The 16,305-nt window shown below is 35.7% G+C and overlaps 1 protein-coding gene across 7 annotated transcripts in view; it reads left to right on the top strand.

Moving 5' to 3' along the window:
* Window positions 1–16,305, top strand: part of LOC131193945 (methylcrotonoyl-CoA carboxylase beta chain, mitochondrial-like) — a 32,845-nt gene that overhangs the window by 11,356 nt on the left and 5,184 nt on the right. For all 7 annotated transcript variants that reach the window (XM_058174411.1, XM_058174407.1, XM_058174409.1 and 4 more), the window contains 8 exons: window positions 615–793; window positions 5,223–5,303; window positions 5,964–6,142; window positions 8,201–8,393; window positions 9,159–9,250; window positions 12,107–12,263; window positions 14,031–14,153; window positions 14,887–15,035. In XM_058174411.1, coding sequence (XP_058030394.1) covers window positions 615–793; window positions 5,223–5,303; window positions 5,964–6,142; window positions 8,201–8,393; window positions 9,159–9,250; window positions 12,107–12,263; window positions 14,031–14,153; window positions 14,887–15,035 — 1,153 coding nt within the window. The remainder of the gene's footprint in view (window positions 1–614; window positions 794–5,222; window positions 5,304–5,963; window positions 6,143–8,200; window positions 8,394–9,158; window positions 9,251–12,106; window positions 12,264–14,030; window positions 14,154–14,886; window positions 15,036–16,305) is intronic.

The raw sequence follows: 16,305 nt of genomic DNA, 5'->3' as shown, positions 1-16,305 counted from the left end.
CATTTTTGCCCTCCCCAGCCCCCAGGAGCACTCTGCAGGCCTCCTAAATCTGTGTGCCCTGTTTTCGGCCTCCCAAACTCCGCCCTGTGTGTCCCATTTTTGCCAAAAACAGGCCCATTTTTCACAAAACAGCATTTTTGCCCTCCCAGCCCCCAGGAGCACTCTACGGCCTCACAAACCCTCTGTGCATCTCATTTTTGTGAAAAATGGGCTTTTCACAAAAACAGGACGTGTAGAGGGTTTGAGAGGCCTGCAGAGTGCTCCTGGGGGCCGGGAAGGGCAAAAACTTTTTTTCTTGTTTACCTCTTCAAAATCTTGGTGCATCTTATATTCTGGTATATCTTATAGTCCAAAAAATACGGTATTTGGGGATTTTGAAAAAGCAAGAGTTTTGTCTCTGCATTATTCCATATATTTCAACCCTATCATCATAGTAATGCAGCAAATATTGAAAATCAAGCTATCTGCTTGGTAGCTCAGTTACAAAAGTTATCAAAAACTATCTGGAATATTCTGTACTATGCCTTAAAGTTGTATACAATTATAATTTATTTACATTTGTAGAAAGCCTGCTAATGTTTCTCTCGTGATAATTCTTTTCACTTTTGTTGAAGGAATTGGAAGAATATCTGGAATCTGGTGTTCTTTTATAGCAAATGATTCATTAATAAAAGGTGGAACCATTTATCCTATTACACTGAAGAAAATGCTAAGATCTCAAGAAATAGCAATTAAAAATAAACTTCCATTTGTCTATATAGTAGACAGTGGGGGAGCATTCTTGCCACTTCAGGTAAAACATTAATAATATAACAAATAAGTTATATATAATACTGTATACACTTAGGCATATAAGACTTATAAGATGGATAGGTGTATAAGCTTATCTGTCACATTTTTAACCAAAGTACTGTGAAAAATGTGCCACTTTCAATAAGCCAACTCTCAAATTTTCATTTGTTTTAATTTCCACAATTGATCTATCTCTGGGTAATTCACAGAGCATCCATTTCTCATAGTAGTTTTGCTAAAAATTTGAAGGTCATCTCATATATGTGCATCTCATATATGTAAGTATATACTGGATATACAGGTACAGGTAGTCCTTGACTTATGACTGTAATGGAGCCTGCCAGTTACAGTCGTAAGTCTTGACAGTTGTAAGTGGACTATAGAACAAATATCATAGGGCTGGAAGAGACTCGAAGGTCTTCTGTCCAACCACCTCCTTGAAACAGGAGACCTTATACTATCCCAGCCAAATGATTATCCAGTCTATTTTTGAAAACTTTCTGTTATGGAATTCCCACAACTCTGTGAGGCAAGCTATTCCATTGATTAATCGTCTTACTGTCAGAAAATTTATCCTTTCTTTTAGGTTGGATCTCTTTTTAACAAGTTTCTATCCATTACTTTTTGTCTTGCCCTTCAGTGCTTTGAAGAATGAGTCAGTCCCCTTTTGTGACAGCCCCTCAGGTACTGAAAGACAGTTATCAAGACGCCCTAATCTTTCTTTTCAATAGAATAGAATAGAATAGAATAGGCTAGACACACCTAGCTCCCTCAACCATTCATCATACATTTTAGCCTCTGGACCCTTTCTCAATTTTATTGTCCTTCTCTGCATATTTTCTAGGGTCTTATCATCTTTCTTTTTTTTTTTTGTATTATAGTGACCAGAACTGTTCTCAGGATTCGAAGTGTGACCTCACTAGTGCAATATAAAGCAATATTATCACTTCTCATGATCTTGATGCTATCCCTCCTTTGATGCAGCCAAGGACTGCACTGGCTTTTTTGGCAACTGCAATACATTGCTGGTTCATAATTAAATGTTGGTTCACTTGTCCACTTAGATCTCTCTTACAGTTACTATTGTTGAGCCAGATAACCCCTATTCTGTACCTTTGCATTTGATTGTTCTGCCTAAGTGCAGGACCTTACTTTTCTCATCACTGACTTGCTGCTTCTTGGATAGGATTCAATGCTCAAATTTGTCAAGATCCTTCTGAATCTTGAGTCTATTTTCCAATTATCCCCAACTTGGCCTCATCTGCATATTTGATGACTTCTCCTTCTTGTCTAGATCATTTATGAAGATGGTGAAGAGTTCCATTGAGAGTTGCATGCTAGATGTGGTTGGCTAGCCAATTGTGAATCCATCTGGTGATGGTACTGTTCACATTGGTGTGTCTTATTATGAATGGAATGGAATGAGCTGGAAGGGATCGTGGAGGTCTTCTAGTCCAGCTCCCTGCTCAAACAGGAGAACCTATACTATTTCAGATAAGTGATGGAGCACCCATGATTTCTGGAGGCAAGCTGTTCCACTGGTTAATTGTCCTCACTGTTAGGAAGTTTCTCCTTAATTCCAGGTTGCTTCTCTCTTTGATTAGTTTCCAACCATTGTTTCTTGTCCTGCCCTCCAGTTCTTTGGTGAATAATTTGACCCTCTCTTCTTTGTGATAGCCCATCAAGTACTGGAAAACTGCTATCATGTCACCCCTAATTCTTCTTTTCTTTAGACTAGCCAAACCCAAATCCTGCAGCCATTCTTCATATGTTTCTTCATAGGTAGGCTATGGTCTATTTTATCAAAATACTGTACTGAAGTCCAAATATAATATGTCTACAGTATTTCACTGGTTCGCTAAATTAGTCACTTTATCAGGAATGCAGTAAAGTTTGTCTAGTATGATCTGTTTTTAACAAATCCATGCTAGCTTCTAGAAATCATCTTGTTTGTTTCTAAGTGCTCACAGACCTTCTGTGTGATTATTTTTTCCAAGATTTTCCTGGGTATTGATGTCAAGCTGTTTCCTTGAATACCTTCTTGTTCCTTATATATTGAAATGAACTTCTTAATTATATATATATATATTGCATTAGTTCTCAGTATCAACTTATTTTGAGCCATAGCTTTCCTGACTATTTCCTTGCAGATTCAGGCTATTTGCTGGTATTCTGTTTTAGTTATGTGACCCTTTTTCCATTTTTTATATTCCTCAATTTGTCATAGAGCTTTTTGTGGAACCATGCTGGTTTCATATGATGTCTTTTTTCTTTTTTGTTTTCACATATGTGATCATCCAATTTTACCGTCTTTTTATCAGCAGTCATTAAGTGAATGCTGTGGTCATTAAGTGAATGCTGTGGTCATTAAGCAGTCATTAAGTGAATGCTGTGGTCGTTTATGGAATTTTTGTACCAAAAACCTATAAGAGGACTAGCAAAGCCAGGGGAAGGAGTTAAAAGAAGCATCAGTTTAGAATCGCTACATAACTACAAATGAACTAAGTCCAATTCCCTTGAATGCTATTGACCCTTATTCTACTCAGATGTTTACTGTTAGTCTGAGAAGATTCCTGTGCACATGCTTTAATAATAAATCAGCAATCTGAAACTTCTCCATGTGGGTATAGTTTTTCCACACTTGATAAAATTGGAACTCTAGGATTTGGCAAAACGTAAATTGTAGTCTTATGACTGCAGGACATTACAAATGATTGTAAATGCAGGCTGGTCACCATGAGACGGGGTGGGGGCTGGGGGGCTGGGACTGGCTTTGAGAGTTTCAGAACCAGGCCACAACTACCTTTTGGAGAGTATTGTAATTTTGAACTACCTGTAGTTTAAAAAATGCCTTATGTACTTTGAACAAGCCTATCCATGGATAAGCCAAACCCAATTTTGAAGGTATATTTTGACACCTAAATGTTTTGGCTTATCTATTTATATAAAAGCGAAAACCACTCACACATTAATCCCAAAATCTCCAGAACAGCAAAGCCTTCAAACTTGAAATTTGCCACGTATGTTCCTCTTGGCTTCTAGGTACTCACTAAGAAAGGATTTTTCGAAATGACCATCAGAGCATTAGTATTTCCTATATTATTATAATACACTCTGATGCTAATTAGATGTTCTACTCCCCCTCCCAACTTGAAAATAACTGGAGAGAATGGGATAGCATAAGACAAGCTTCTGTGGGGCAAGCCACAGAAGGGGCTAGAAAGCCTGAGGGAGGGAAGGGGATCGGATAGTAGAGGCTTCTGTGGGGCAAGGCTGAGGGAGAGATGGGGAGATGAGAGGCTTCAGTGGGGTCAGCCTGAGGGAGAGAAGGGGAGAGGCTTCTATGGGGCAAGCCTGAGGGAGAGAAGGGGAGTGGAGAGGACAGGAGAGGCTTCTGTGGAGCCAGCCTGAGGGAAAGAAGGGGAGAGGAGAGGCTTTGTGGGCCAGCCTGAGGGAGAGAAGGGGAGAGGAGAGGATCTATGGGACCAGCCTGAGGGAGAGAAGGGGAGAGAAGAGGATCTATGGGGTCAGCCTGAGGGAGAGTTATAAGAACTGAAAATTGAATGCAGATTTTCTACAACAATTAGGAAATTGGTTTTTTCCCCCCTTTTCATTGCTTTCTTCTTGAGAAAGGTTATACCCTCAAAATCTTTTCCAGTGTCATAAAACAGATTGGGCTCCCAACACAATGCCTTATAAATTATTTTTATTTAATTTCATAGGGAGGCACACTCTGCATTCATTTTGTGGTAGTATCTGATCATTTTGCTTTTGTTTGGAAACATAAGCAAATTAATGGAGAGGAAGTTTTTACCATGTAACTTTATTTTAGTTCTTTCAAGGGTTAATGTAAGAGATTAGATTTGCTTTTTTAAAAAAACCAGCTAAACAAAATTCCACTAATATATAACACTGTTTAAATATATTGAAAGTACTGTACTATAATAAAATAAAATATAATAATGTATATTCACAAACTTTTGATCGGCATTTTAAAAGCGTTTTTCTCTAGCCAGACCTAGGATTTGTAAATGTTGGCCTTACATAAGAGAACTTTAGCTTTATTCAGTTACTGCATGAAAAAAGAACAAATAAAATCTTGAAAAGCTAACACTGTACCCAGGGACACTGCAACTGTCATAAATACATGTCAGTTTCCAAGCATCCAAATTTTAATCATGTTGAATGCAGATATGCTGCGGTCATAAGTATGAAAAGCAATCATAAGTCACTTTTTTCAGTGCCATTGTAACTTTGAATGGTTGTAAGTCAAGGACTACCTGTATAATACTGGTTTTCTAAATCTGGGTGAAGGAAATACAGAAACATAATATGACTTTTGTTAAAATGAAAAATGATATGTATAGGCTCTAAATTTATACATTGCTGATGCTTATTTTCCTTTGCTCTTTTCTGCCTCTAAATTTTAGGCTGAGCTGTTTGCTGACCAATTCCACGGAGGCCGAATATTCTATAATCAGGCTGTAATGTCTGCACTGAAAATCCCTCAGGTATAATATTATACTGGACAGTACATTTCAAAATGTATTTTCAGCAAAATTAAGTAATAAGCAGAAGAATAAACAACTGTTGAGCATAGCACTTAATAATTTCAGAAGAGATATGTAGGAGCTATTGTTTTTCATGGACTGGAATTCTGTTATGATTCAGAAAACATTTTGTAAATAGCTCTCTGGTTAATTATTTAATGAAGTTGTTAAGCATTTATATTAGCTTCTTTATCTGGTTCTCTGCAATGAATTATTGGGGCACAGTAAGTGGATCATATACAATTATTCATAAAAAAAACAAGTCATTTCAAAATTCCAATAGTCTGTGACTGATTTGGGGTATTGTATCAAACCAAGTACAGATTTCCCATTATTACCCGAGATACATGATAGATAGAAATGTGCACGCATGCTTTTTTTTGTTAATATATTGTTTATATGTTAGCTATTTTTGCTGTAGTGTAGAATTTAGAAGGGAGTTTTGGTTCTGCATCCTAAAATAACAATCTTTATTCTTGTATTTCTATGGGGTTTTCTGAAATTACTAAATGCTGCTTCTCCAGAATATGTTATGAAGACAGCATGCCTTTAGAACTTACTTAGAAATTTAAATTTAATTTCATTTATTTTTTTCTTACACAGCTATCTTGTGTCTTCTAGATGTCAATTGTATGTGGCTCTTGTACTGCTGGAGGTGCTTATATTCCTGTGATGTCAGAAGAAACATCCATTGTAGATAAAATTGGGACAGTGTTTCTCGGTGGTCCCCCTTTAGTTAAAGCAGCCACAGGAGAAGATACTAATCCTGAGGAATTAGGAGGAGCCAGTGTGCATGCTAAGTAAAACATTAGTTTCTCAGCTCTTAATACTGATTGAATTGTACATTCAGTCATAGGTAATTTTCTATAATAAAGGTTTGCCTGATATATACTCAAACTACTGGTATTGAAAAAACATATTTCAAAGCCAGTGTAAAAAGAAATTGCCAAACTGGAACATGTCCAGAGGAGAATTATCAAAATAGTCAGGAGACTGGAAACAAAATAGCTTGAATAGGGGTGTGCATAAAATGGTAATATAGTGATATGGCCGCTCAATTCTGGTAACTCTGGTGACTCTAGGCTATTTAACAACTAAAACCCCAGATACAAAACTCAGTGGACACTTCCTCCCATGACAACAACAACAAAAAATTATTCGATGGGCTCCATATCCCCCTGTCTTCAGGGCTTTTTGAAAGAAAATCAAGGCAGGAGCCAATCTTCTGAGCCATGGTGGCGCAGTGGTTAGAATGCAGTACTGCAGGCTATTTCTGCTGGCTGCCTGGAATTTGGCAGTTTGATTCGCATCGACTCAAGGTTGAGTCAGCCTTCCATCCTTCCAAGTTTGGTAAAATGAGGATCCAGATTGTTGGGGGCCATATGCTGACTCTGTAAACCACTTAGAGAGGGCTGTAAAGCACTCTGAAGCAGTATATAAGTGTAAGTACTATCGCTATTGCTATCTCTACAGGGATGGTGTACCACAGAGAGAGGGAGTCACCCCAGAGAAGGCCCTTCTTCTTGGTCCATCTAGATGGCCCCTACATAACATACCCTGCATCATTTTGTCTAATCTGAAAAAAATGTGGCTCATTCTGGGTGATATGCTAAACCACTTTGGATCAGCCATAGTAGTACAGAAACAAAGCCAGGATATATTGGTTGTTCTTGTTCCAAGTTTTGACACAAACAATATATAGACAGATCTGTAGGTAAGGCTAGCCCACATTTTCCTCTTTACCCTCCTCTACATAGCCTGAGTATTGGGCAACCTATGACCATCTTCTTTCCAGCTTTTTCTTCTCTTCCCTCCTTCCATTGCCTCTCCAAGGGATTTACTGGTTTGAGCTTCTGTACTTTATTATGATGGTCTCAGTACTACAGAAAGGAACAGATTTTCAGCCTGGCATATTACACTGTTATTTATTTATTTATTTATTTATTTATTTAATATTGCCACCTATTCACACATGACGAATAAAGGCGGTTTACAGAATATAAAGCCACATTTAAAACAATAAAACTAATAAAAAAAATCAAATAAATTAATATAGTATAAAAAATAAAATCACCCCACCCAATTATTCCACCCCAACATCATCCATTCCCTTCTCCCCTCCCTTTCTTAACTGCTTCCATTCATGTGAATGAATACATCATGAGAATGATGAACTTCTTAAAAGTCTAAGCTAAGCTTTGCCAATACAGAATTAATTTGATTCAAATGCATAAAGAGCTCAATCCTTTACTAACTTACGTGAATGGTGTAATAATAGTAATAGTATTTGTGCAGCAATATAGATGCAAAATGTGATTTGGAGGATGCATCAGCATGTTCCATTTGTCTGTTGAGAATGCCTGTAACAAAATACATCTTTCCCATAATAGTATATCACCAGTGGAGATCGCTGATGGAGTTGGATAAAAGATGCAGCTGGTTTTAAGGTGCTATAAGCATTTAAGTGATAACTAGTTAAGTGCAAGCTAAATCACATTTTGTCTTTCAAATACAGATTGCTGCATAGTTTTATTTGTATGCTGTATTGCCCATAACTAAGTCATACACGAGAAGCTATCTGACTTAGGAAGAGTGACTGCCAAGTTGCCTTGAACATAGGCATATCTCTGTTCAAATTACTGTATTTCATATAAGCTTTTATATACTGGCAATATTTTCAAATGTGCATTTTGAAGTAGCATAATAAAAAGTAATATTTAATATTTTTCATGGATCTAGCTGTTACTTAAAATAGATCTTCATTTTTCATGCTTTCATTATTAATACTAATATTTTAATGGTTTAACCTGAATGTTGTATTTTATACTACTTACATATAAAGGAAATCTCTCTTTTAGGATCAGTGGCTGTGTTGATCATTTTGCAACTTCTGAAAAAGAAGCATTTGAATATACTAAAAATGCTATTTCAACACTGAATTATGTAATTCCTATAGAAGAGAGTCTAGAATTTGATAATCCCTTGTATGGTGATGATGACCTCCTAGGACTTGCACCACAAGATTATAGTTACACATTACATGTAAAATTGGTAAGAATCCAGTTGCAGGTCTGAACACAATTAAATTGATTTTCATCATTCTGATATAGAAAGACTGAGCAACCTATTTGGGTGTATAAATCAGTGATTAAAACAGAAGTCTTGAGATCCTTAACCTGCATAAATCATTTATGGAAGCTTATTTTATTGCTGACAACAAGCATTTTAAAATCTTAAATTTTATTATGGTATACTTTTTGTGGATCATTGTCTATTTCATATATGAAGTGTAAACCTATATTTTCACATATAAGTTACTTTTCAGTGACGGTTATAGTATACATCTAAAAAAACTGGCTAAAATTCCAGAGATGTTATATTTAAAAAAAAGTGTTTAGGGACTTATTATTTTTTTATTAAAAAATAAATTTTTAATTTTTTAATTTTATTAATTTTTATGATTTTTATTAATTTTGATGTAACAGACTAGTGCCATTATTGTTACTGCAATTATATTTTAGTTAATTAATTTTTCAAGATTTTTGAAACACCCATATCCCTCAAAGACGACTCTACATTAAGTGTAGATATTATGCTGTGGTGATTTAATTAATTAGAAGGATTTTCAGGACTGAAAATAAAATTAAATTCTGACCATACATTTGATGTCTAAGCATCAAATTAAAAATTTAATACATAATTCTGTATTTGATTTGATTTTCTTATCAAACAAAATTGAAAATGAGCCAATAATTTTTTTTATTGAAGAAAAGTGACTTCATGCTGATTTTTCATTTCTTTAACAATATTTTACAGATTCTGAGCCGGATAATAGATGGCAGCAGATTCCAAGAATTCAAAGCTAATTATGGTATAACTTTGGTAACAGGATTTGCCTACTTAGAAGGGTGAGAGTGAAATTTGAAATAACTGGCAAGTTATTTTAACAATTTTTATGACTGCATTATTCAAAATAAATGATTTAATTTTATTAATCATAATTAAGTCCTTTTATTTAGATAACCCCAGTATTGTAATATGTGCACGTTTTAGATGCTGAAATCCTAAGTATGCTTATACTGAGGTAATCATCATTGAACTTTGCAGGATTTACTTCTGAATTAAGTTTATAGAATTGCACTGAAACTAATTCCATTGAATAAGAATCAGATGTACTTTATCTTTGTGAAAACATGTATCTGCAAAAATCAAATATATTCCACTTTTATTGTTATCTTAATTGTAATTGCTGCCAACTGTTATTTCCTTTATGCCTTTTTTAGGCTGCAAGATCTTTCTTGATGTACACTAGGCTCCTTGCCCCTTCCAACATTTAAAAAGCTCCTTAATTAATATTTTAATTTTTTTAAATTGGAAGCCTATGTGCTGCAAATTACTGCCAGCTTCCAAAAATCATCTTCAAAAATGAATATTTTTTGAATTGAAGCCCTATTAGCTAAGACCCTGAGCTTGTCGATTGAAAGGTTGGCAGTTCAGCAGTTCGAATCCCTAGTGCTGCGTAACGGGGGAGCTCCTGTTACTTGTCCCAGTTTCTGCTAACCTAGTAATTCAAAAGCATTTAAAAAATGTAAGTAGAAAAATAGGGACCACCTTTGGTGGGAAGGTAACAGTGTTCCGTACGCCTTTGGTGTTTAGTTATGCCGGCCACATGACCACGGAGATGTCTTCGGAAAGCGCTGGCTCTTCGGCTTTGAAACAGAGTTTTTTTTTTTGTTTTTTTTTTGTTTACATTTATACCCCGCCCTTCTCCGAAGACTCAGGGCGGCTTACAGTGTATAAGGCAATAGTCTCATTCTATTTGTATATTTTTACAAAGTCAACTTATTGCCCCCCCAACAATCTGGGTCCTCATTTTACCTACCTTATAAAGGATGAAAGGCTGAGTCAACCTTGGGCCGGGCTTGAACCTGCAGTAATTGCAGGCTTTGTGTTCTTAATAACAGGCTTTACCAGCCTGAGCTATCCGGCAGAGTTGAGCACTGCCCCCTAGAGTTGGGAACGACTAGCACATATGTGCGAGGGGAACCTTTACCTTTACCTTCCAGCTTTCTTAGATCAGAGGTGTTTACAGTTTTTCAAACTGGAGAACCCGTAATTTTTAAAAAAGGGAGAGAATAAAGGTTTTGTGATAGAAAATTCACTCAGCTGAACTGACCTTTTATTTTTGTCCTTACTTTCTCATGGATCCTAATCAAGTTCCAATATATCCTAAGGATTCTTCTGAATACAGATTGAAAAACACTGTTTTAGATAATAAAATCATTGGGTAGTTGCAGTCCTCTGCGTGTTGTTGTTGTGTCAGTTCATAGGGAAATCTGCTTTTTCATCTTCCCTACAACAATATTTTTATTGCATATAGTATGTGAATGCTGGGCATTTGGCCAGAAAATGTTCAGCTCCATCCAGTCACCTCGACTCTACCCTGAATTAAGGGATTACAGGGTTGTAAAAAGGGAAGGTTTTTTATAATGGTATGTGAGTGCTAACTTAGACTATCATTGATGTTGTGTATTTGTATTAGATACCACAGTACTAAAGATGCATAAAGTCCTCTTCTACTCTTTCTCCCTTAAAACGCTCAATTTGTTTTTCAAAGTATTTTGTATGAAAAAAGTATTCCTCCCTGCTTTTTTTCTTCAGTGCTGCTTGATTATGAGTATTCATCTAGCCTTAAATTACTGAGTAAAGAAGGATCTTGACAAATACTAGTCAGATTTTTTTTTCATACATAACATTGCAGCTTTGCAAGTCTTCCATAACATTCATTCTTACAGTATTCTTCAGTATTCATACTTATACAGCCTCTTTAGAATTAAATATAGTATTAGAGAAGGCTGGGTTTAGTGTACTGATGTTTTGATCATCTGTTTTAGTCCATTCAGTATACTAGTAACTAAATCTTATAGACGTTATTGGGCTACTTCTATTTTAGCAATGTAGTGATACTGTATTCTTATGTAATGGTTTCTTGTGCAGAAAACTCAGTCTATAAAACCAGCTGTTTAAGATGAGTTTAGACCAGTATGTATTTATAATGTAACATGAAAGAATCTGAAAAAATTCTCCCAATACAAATACATTGTAAAAATTAAACTTGTCCTAAACAACAAGTTTTATTTCTTTAGAAGTGTTAATAAGGCTATTCTCATAAGCCCTCCAAACCTTTAAACAAATACTTAAATTTAATTTAGTTTGCGAAAGAGCTATTTTTAAAATCCCAATACTTTCTGATAATATTAACCTGATTTTGAAATAGGTTAGAAAGTAAATTATTTTGCCAGGATTAATAAAGCATACTGCAAATTTAAATTCCTTGATTTCCCCCGTGGTGAAAATGTAATTATTAAGATTTTTTTTTAATGGTTCAACATAAAAATAAGTTAGGGCAATACTTGTTGCTAAAAATGCATCAAGAGCTTGAAATCCTGTAGCAAACACATTTAATTATTTCCTGTATCGGTACTTGAAACTGGTTTCTCTGTCTTTTTTTGTATAAACATCACATCAGTAGAAACTATTGTTTCCTTTAGGTATTCGTCCTTTGATGAACCATGTAATATTTACTGAATATACAGCTTTGCAAAAATATAACCCTCTGCATTGTTAGCTTCCAAACATATTTTCAGAAGCTTTTTTATAATATTATTTACAATATTTATTAAATGTTTAGGGAACATTTGCTGTTCTGACTTCAGGATAGCCAGTGTTCTTGCAGTACAGACTGTATTTTATGTTTTTCTTAGAGAACTAGTTGGAATAGTGGCTAACAATGGTGAACTGACACAGAATGCTTCTCTAAAAGGTTGCCATTTCATACAGCTTTGTAGCCAAAGAAACATTCCTATCCTGTTTCTCATGAATACTGCTCCATATATTGCAGAGGCAACCAATCCCATACAGGTAAGTAACTGATACAAAATGCATTCAAGTGGCTCTAATTTGGAAGCTCAGCTTTATTAGTTCAAAAGATCAGAGTCTTGATAGTGAAGAGCAACAGTCTTAACAACTATTTTAGATCTCCACTGCCCCAAATAGTCGAGAGAAAGTTAATATTATGCCAAGTAGGAATATGAGAGAGATGTAGGATAGTGGACTTTTAAACTCTGTTCCAAGCAATCTTTGGCTCAATAAGGATCGGTTTTCCTTCAAGAAGAATATAAAAAAAGGTAAAGCTTAGCTTAGCTTGTCCCTATGGATTTTTTGACAGCAGTATGGAAATGGTTTTTCCAATGCCTTTGGGAAATGTTTTTTTCTAATTTGTCCTATAGCTCTAGCATATCTCTCACCATTCTAGTAATAACCAGGTCAACCTTTCTTCACATGTTTAAATCTGTTAAGTTCAATTAAGTACTGCCATCTAGTTAAGCGTGGATATTATGGATTTTTTTTCAAGACAATGCCCACAGGTTCTATTTTTTCTTTTAGTGTAGCTATATATAATTGCAACAGGTAGGAATTCTTTTTATGTTGGCATTTCTCTCAAAATCTAAATCTGAAAACAAAAACCTAGGCCATTTTTACTTGAGTATTGTATATCAACTGAGGAATGATGAGATTATTGTGAAATATTTGATAGGATGTTATTTGGCTAGGAGAGAGACAAGTGGCTTGTAACTAGTGTTAAACTAATACATACTTTTCTTTATAAATTTTAGCAAATTGGTTGCCACTTTTGATAGTTGTAGATTCTGAGAGAAATGAAGGGAACAACTGAAGGATCTTTACACTTAATTATCCTGAGATAGTATATCATGTCTCTCCTGTGGAGCTCTAATTTGTTACTGCTGGATTTTCTATTAAAATAACTATTTATTTTGTTTGTATGCTTCTCAATCACTAGATCAAGGTAAGTTTCTTTTCCATATCCATGCATATATAAACATATAAATAACAAGGGATATTCTTACCCATGACCCAAGATACCAACAGCAATGATCGTATTCTTTTTCTCAACTGATCTTGCGATGCTTTGTTCATGTTTAGCCTGGGTCCTCACCGGTTCCCCTCTGTTGTCTATGGAGATTCTCAGTCATCCAGGTCATGGTTGGACCAAAGGTGCTTATTCAGGAGGCAACTGGATTTTCTGGTTTTTCTTTGAAGATGTTTCACTTCTCATTCAAGAATGAATTGAAGAAGCTTCTTGGATGAGAGGCGAAATGTCTTCAAAGAAAAATCAGGAAGTCCTGTTGCCTTTTGAAAAAGCACCTTTGGGATTCCCATTCCCTTCCATTGATTTAACAGCACATTATAGAAAAAGGATGCATGAACAGTAAAGACAATGTACGTTTCTAAGATGAAAATTGTAGTGCCAAGCTGGAAACATAAGAAATTATATATTTACCTCTGATAATTATTCACCAGGAATATGGCTTGGATTTGTTTTGAAAAGTCATATCTTTTTATTTCTTGTAGTTGTGTATGTGGGTGTGCGCATGCTAAAAACAAAGCACCTGACAAATGATTAAATATTAACAGGAAATATTAACAGGATGTTAGGAGAGAGACATTTTCTGGCATTTTATTTTTATTTGTTTGCAACTTATCAGTCTATTGAAAATCAGAACTGATTGAGCAGAGTAATCAAGTGAACTTTTAATTAAAAGGAATAACAGAACCTCTCTGTTCTATATAACATAAAATAACTCAATTGTTTGCATTTTAAATTAGGCAGAAGATCAAGCTAATAGGTTAAAGGCACAGGCCTCCATGATGGCTGCAGTTGCCTGTGCCTCTGTGCCAAAGATAACAGTTGTGATTGGTGGCTGTTTAGGAAGTGAAAGTTATGCTATGGTAAGATGATGAACATCCTGTTTTGGGGGTGGTGGTGATCTGAGGTTTCTTGCCCTTTGATTAGAAGTCCTTTGATTAAAAGTATTCTTCAGACCTGATGATATTTTAGATTATCAGGATATTATGTGTGAAAATCAGCTTGCCTGTCTTAATCACCAACTCCAAACAGTCTCTATTATATAATAAAAATAATGTAAAATAACTCATATGCTGGTTTTCAGTCGGTTTGCAACAATTAATAGCTTAGGAGCAAAAGTGAGCTTTGACATGAACTCCCTCCTTTTTAACAGCTTCATGATATTTTTCCATAAAATATACACATTAATTAGTGCTATAGTTGTTGCAGTCATTTTAGGTCTGTAACGTGGAACCTGTTAAGTATTTCCATGCAATTACTAAGATAAAAATTACGTTCTGAAATGAAGACCATCTCTTGGTGATGAAATGGACGTATCCATTTAATATTCTTAAGCAGTAATATGGAAGTGGTTTGTCATTTCCTTCTTTCAGGATGTTTTTAACTTAACAATAATGTCTTGCATCCTTGCTATTCTTGGATATCTTCCATCCATGTACTGTCAACCCTGATCCTACGTAAATTTTGAGCCAAGTGCATTATGTTTCCTAGTCTTTCTGTGACTTTAAGTGTTATCCATAAGTCATCAATTTGTTCAGCTAACTTAAAATGAGCTTTGTTCTGAATTCATTGCTTTTATATTATTAACCTTTTCAGTGTGGAAGATCGTTTGATCCAAACTTTCTGTTTCTTTGGCCAAATGCAAGAATTGCCCTTGTGGATTCAAGACGTAGTTTCACATTCACACAGCTCTGGAACAATAACTATTCAGAATCAGAAATAGACTTAAAATTATTAAAAGGAAAGTAAGTGTATTAAAACATTAAAGCATTGACATTTCAATGTGTAACTCCTAAACTTTAAACATTTGAAGTGTCTTTACTGCATCTTTTGTGCTAATATGCTTTGGCAAAATAACTATATTACAAATGGACAGATTTTGGCAGTGAAGGACATATTTTTAATTGTATTTTGGAGAGCATTTATGAATTGAGGAACTGATCAAAATGAGCCAAAACTGAAATGTTTGTCTTGATAGCTGTTGGGATTCTAAGGGTTCGGTGCAAAATAGCTGTTCATGGTGCATTTGTCATTTCATGGTGACTTAGACAGAAACAGATCTGGTTTGGTCTATATATTCCAGAACAGCATAGACTGCTCCTAACTCGTAAAGTTAACTTTCAGAAACCACCATCTGATAGCAGAATCAATGTGATCCAGAGGAGAAATGGAATATTTCAGAATTTTCCCGAACCAGGGGTGAAATGCTCCTGGTTCGCACCGGCTCCCCCGATTGGGTAGCGATGGCAGCTGCTGGTTCGGAGGACCGGTAGCAAAAATCCCTGGCCCCGCCTCCCCTGCCCCTGCTGAGCCGCACCATCAGCAGAGGCTTTTTTTTAACTTTTAAAAGTTTTTCTTCAGCCAAAAACATGTCTTTAAAAGTAAAACAAAACAAAACCAACCTCTAATGATTGCGGTGCTGAGCAGGGGATCATCAGAACACTTTAAAAGTTTTTTTTTAAAAAAGCTCTTCAGCCGAAGGGGACAAAAAGGAAAAGGGGAAGGGCTTTAAAAGGCTCCTCTGGCCATCCCAGCTGAGTTCCTCATCACCAGAACCTTAAAAAACATGTTTTCTACATGTTAAAATAATTATTTTAAGAGGTTCTGGGCTGCTATGAGGGAACTTCAGGTGAGATCGTCAGAGGAGCTGACTTTAAAACTTTTTTCCCTCTGGCGATCCCAGAGAAGTTTCCTGATCCTAGCAGGCTTTTAAAACCACTTTTTAACAGCCCCTACTTACAAGAGCCCCCACCCGTGCCCACCCAATGCCCCCTCCTCACCTATAATTACTGCTCCTTTCGGGCTGGCAATGCAATGCTTACTTCAGCTACTGATTACAGCCTGCTTTGACTTCCTGCTTTGCTGAATGAGGAACTCTGGGAGTTGAAGTCTACAAACCTAAAGCTACTAAAGTTGGAGACCCCCTGATCTAAAAAAATAAAATAAAATAATAAAATAAAATATTTGTGCAGCTTTCTGAGATTTGGTGTGCTTCTGTAGTGTTTCACTCTAACT

This window comes from Ahaetulla prasina, chromosome 3 (genome assembly GCF_028640845.1).
Source record: "Ahaetulla prasina isolate Xishuangbanna chromosome 3, ASM2864084v1, whole genome shotgun sequence".
Taxonomy (NCBI): domain Eukaryota; kingdom Metazoa; phylum Chordata; class Lepidosauria; order Squamata; family Colubridae; genus Ahaetulla; species Ahaetulla prasina.
This window is presented reverse-complemented; position numbering and strand designations above follow the sequence as displayed.